The sequence below is a fragment of the Cyphomyrmex costatus genome, unplaced genomic scaffold, assembly GCF_001594065.2.
Source record: "Cyphomyrmex costatus isolate MS0001 unplaced genomic scaffold, Ccosl1.0 C2308345, whole genome shotgun sequence".
Classification (NCBI taxonomy): domain Eukaryota; kingdom Metazoa; phylum Arthropoda; class Insecta; order Hymenoptera; family Formicidae; genus Cyphomyrmex; species Cyphomyrmex costatus.
This window is the reverse complement of record NW_017274681.1, coordinates 1-1702: the sequence shown is the minus strand read 5'-3', so window position 1 is coordinate 1702 and position 1702 is coordinate 1. Positions and strand designations below refer to the sequence as shown.

Genomic DNA, 1702 nt, shown 5'->3' with positions numbered 1-1702 from the left:
CTTAACCTAAATGTATATGAGCTCCAAATTCTTGGTGTGAATTTAATATCTACATTTTAAAATTTTGATTGAATATAGAGTAAGTCAAATATATATATGCATGTATGTAAATATAATTCTGTACTCTGTATGTGGATTTATTAGTATAATAAGACTTTCGTTAACATCCTTTTTGTAGATTATTAGCTATGGATGATGAAATTATGTTATTTCTCTGTGCAATGCAAGTAGCTAGCCTAGCATTGTACACTGTATGGAAAGCAGAAAGATCTAAGCGCTGGAAGAACAGGCGATGGTGGGTCCGTCCCATCAATACTCGACGTGAACAGTATGGTGACTTCGCAAGTTTGTTTACAGAATTGAAAGAAGATGAAGATATGTTTTTCCGATATACGAGAATGGATGTCCCCACATTTTACGAATTATTGCGACTCGTGAGTCCGTTCTTGCAGAAAAGAAGTATCAGAGCCTCGATATGTCCAGAACAACGTCTTGCAATAACTCTGAGGTAAAAATATATATGTTTTATAATACATTTTATATTTCGTACATGGATTGAATTTTTAAAAGTTTATCAATTATTGTACTTTATTGTAGATATTTGGCAACAGGAGATCAGATGCTATCTGTGGCTTTAGCATACAGAGTAGGAGAATCTACCGCTCATATAATTGTTAAAGAAACATGCTCTATTATAGCGAATGTTCTGATACCAATTTATATGAAACATCCCACAGAAGAGGAATGGATAGAAATCAGTAGAGATTTTTTAGAATTATGGAATTTGCCAAATTGTGTTGGGGCAATTGATGGCAAGCACATAACTATCCAGGCACCTCCGAATTCTGGTTCAATGTATTTTAATTATAAAAAGACTTATAGTATTGTGCTGATGGCTGCTTGTAATGCTCGATATAAGTTTACCTTATTCGATGTTGGTGCATATGGCAGTGAAAGTGATGGCGGAATTTTGTCCAGATCAGACTTTGGACGCTCTCTATATGCAGGTACACTCAATATACCTGGAGTCATTGCTCGTTTACCAGAAAGTGACATAAAATTACCTTATTATTTTGTTGGGGATGAAGCATTTCAAATGTCTACACATGTAATGCGACCTTATCCGGGAAGATCTTTAAACGAGCAAAAAAGGATTTTTAATTATCGACTATCTCGGGCCAGAAGGACCATTGAAAATACTTTTGGAATCTTTGCAGCTAGGTGGAGGATATTTCGAAGACCAATATGTGCTAGTGCCAATGTTGCTGACCGATTAGTGCTAGCAGCAATGTGCTTGCATAATTTTTTAAAAACGAAAAATGACGAGAAAGCCCCGCCGCAACAAAGATATTGTCATTCCCAATTTGCAGATAGAGAAACAGAAGAAGGAGATTTAATAGAAGGAGAGTGGAGACAGTCATTAAGTAATCATATAAAACCCATGGGAAATATAGGAGCACATAGAGCTGCTAAAGAAGCATATGCAATGCGTGACGATCTCTCGTCATATTTTATGACAGCAGCTGGTGAAGTTCCTTGGCAGTATGAATATATACACAGAGGGCAACATCGCGATGTATCTTAATATTTACAATTATATTGTTTTCTATATACTATAATATATTTTTGTATGTAAAAAATAAAATTGTTCTTTATATTGGAAATTAAATAAACTTTTATTTTTAACAGATCACAGTGTATT

General features: G+C 34.7%; 1 protein-coding gene across 1 annotated transcript; it reads left to right on the top strand.

The window, feature by feature from the left end:
• Positions 1-178: 178 nt before the first annotated feature.
• Positions 179-1542, top strand: LOC108781195 (uncharacterized; the record flags this gene model as incomplete). Its single annotated transcript, XM_018549137.1, has 2 exons — positions 179-508; positions 598-1542. Coding segments are annotated over 2 exons (1275 nt in total), but the record flags the coding sequence as incomplete, so codon positions are not given.
• Between the last annotated feature and the right edge of the window lie 160 nt (positions 1543-1702).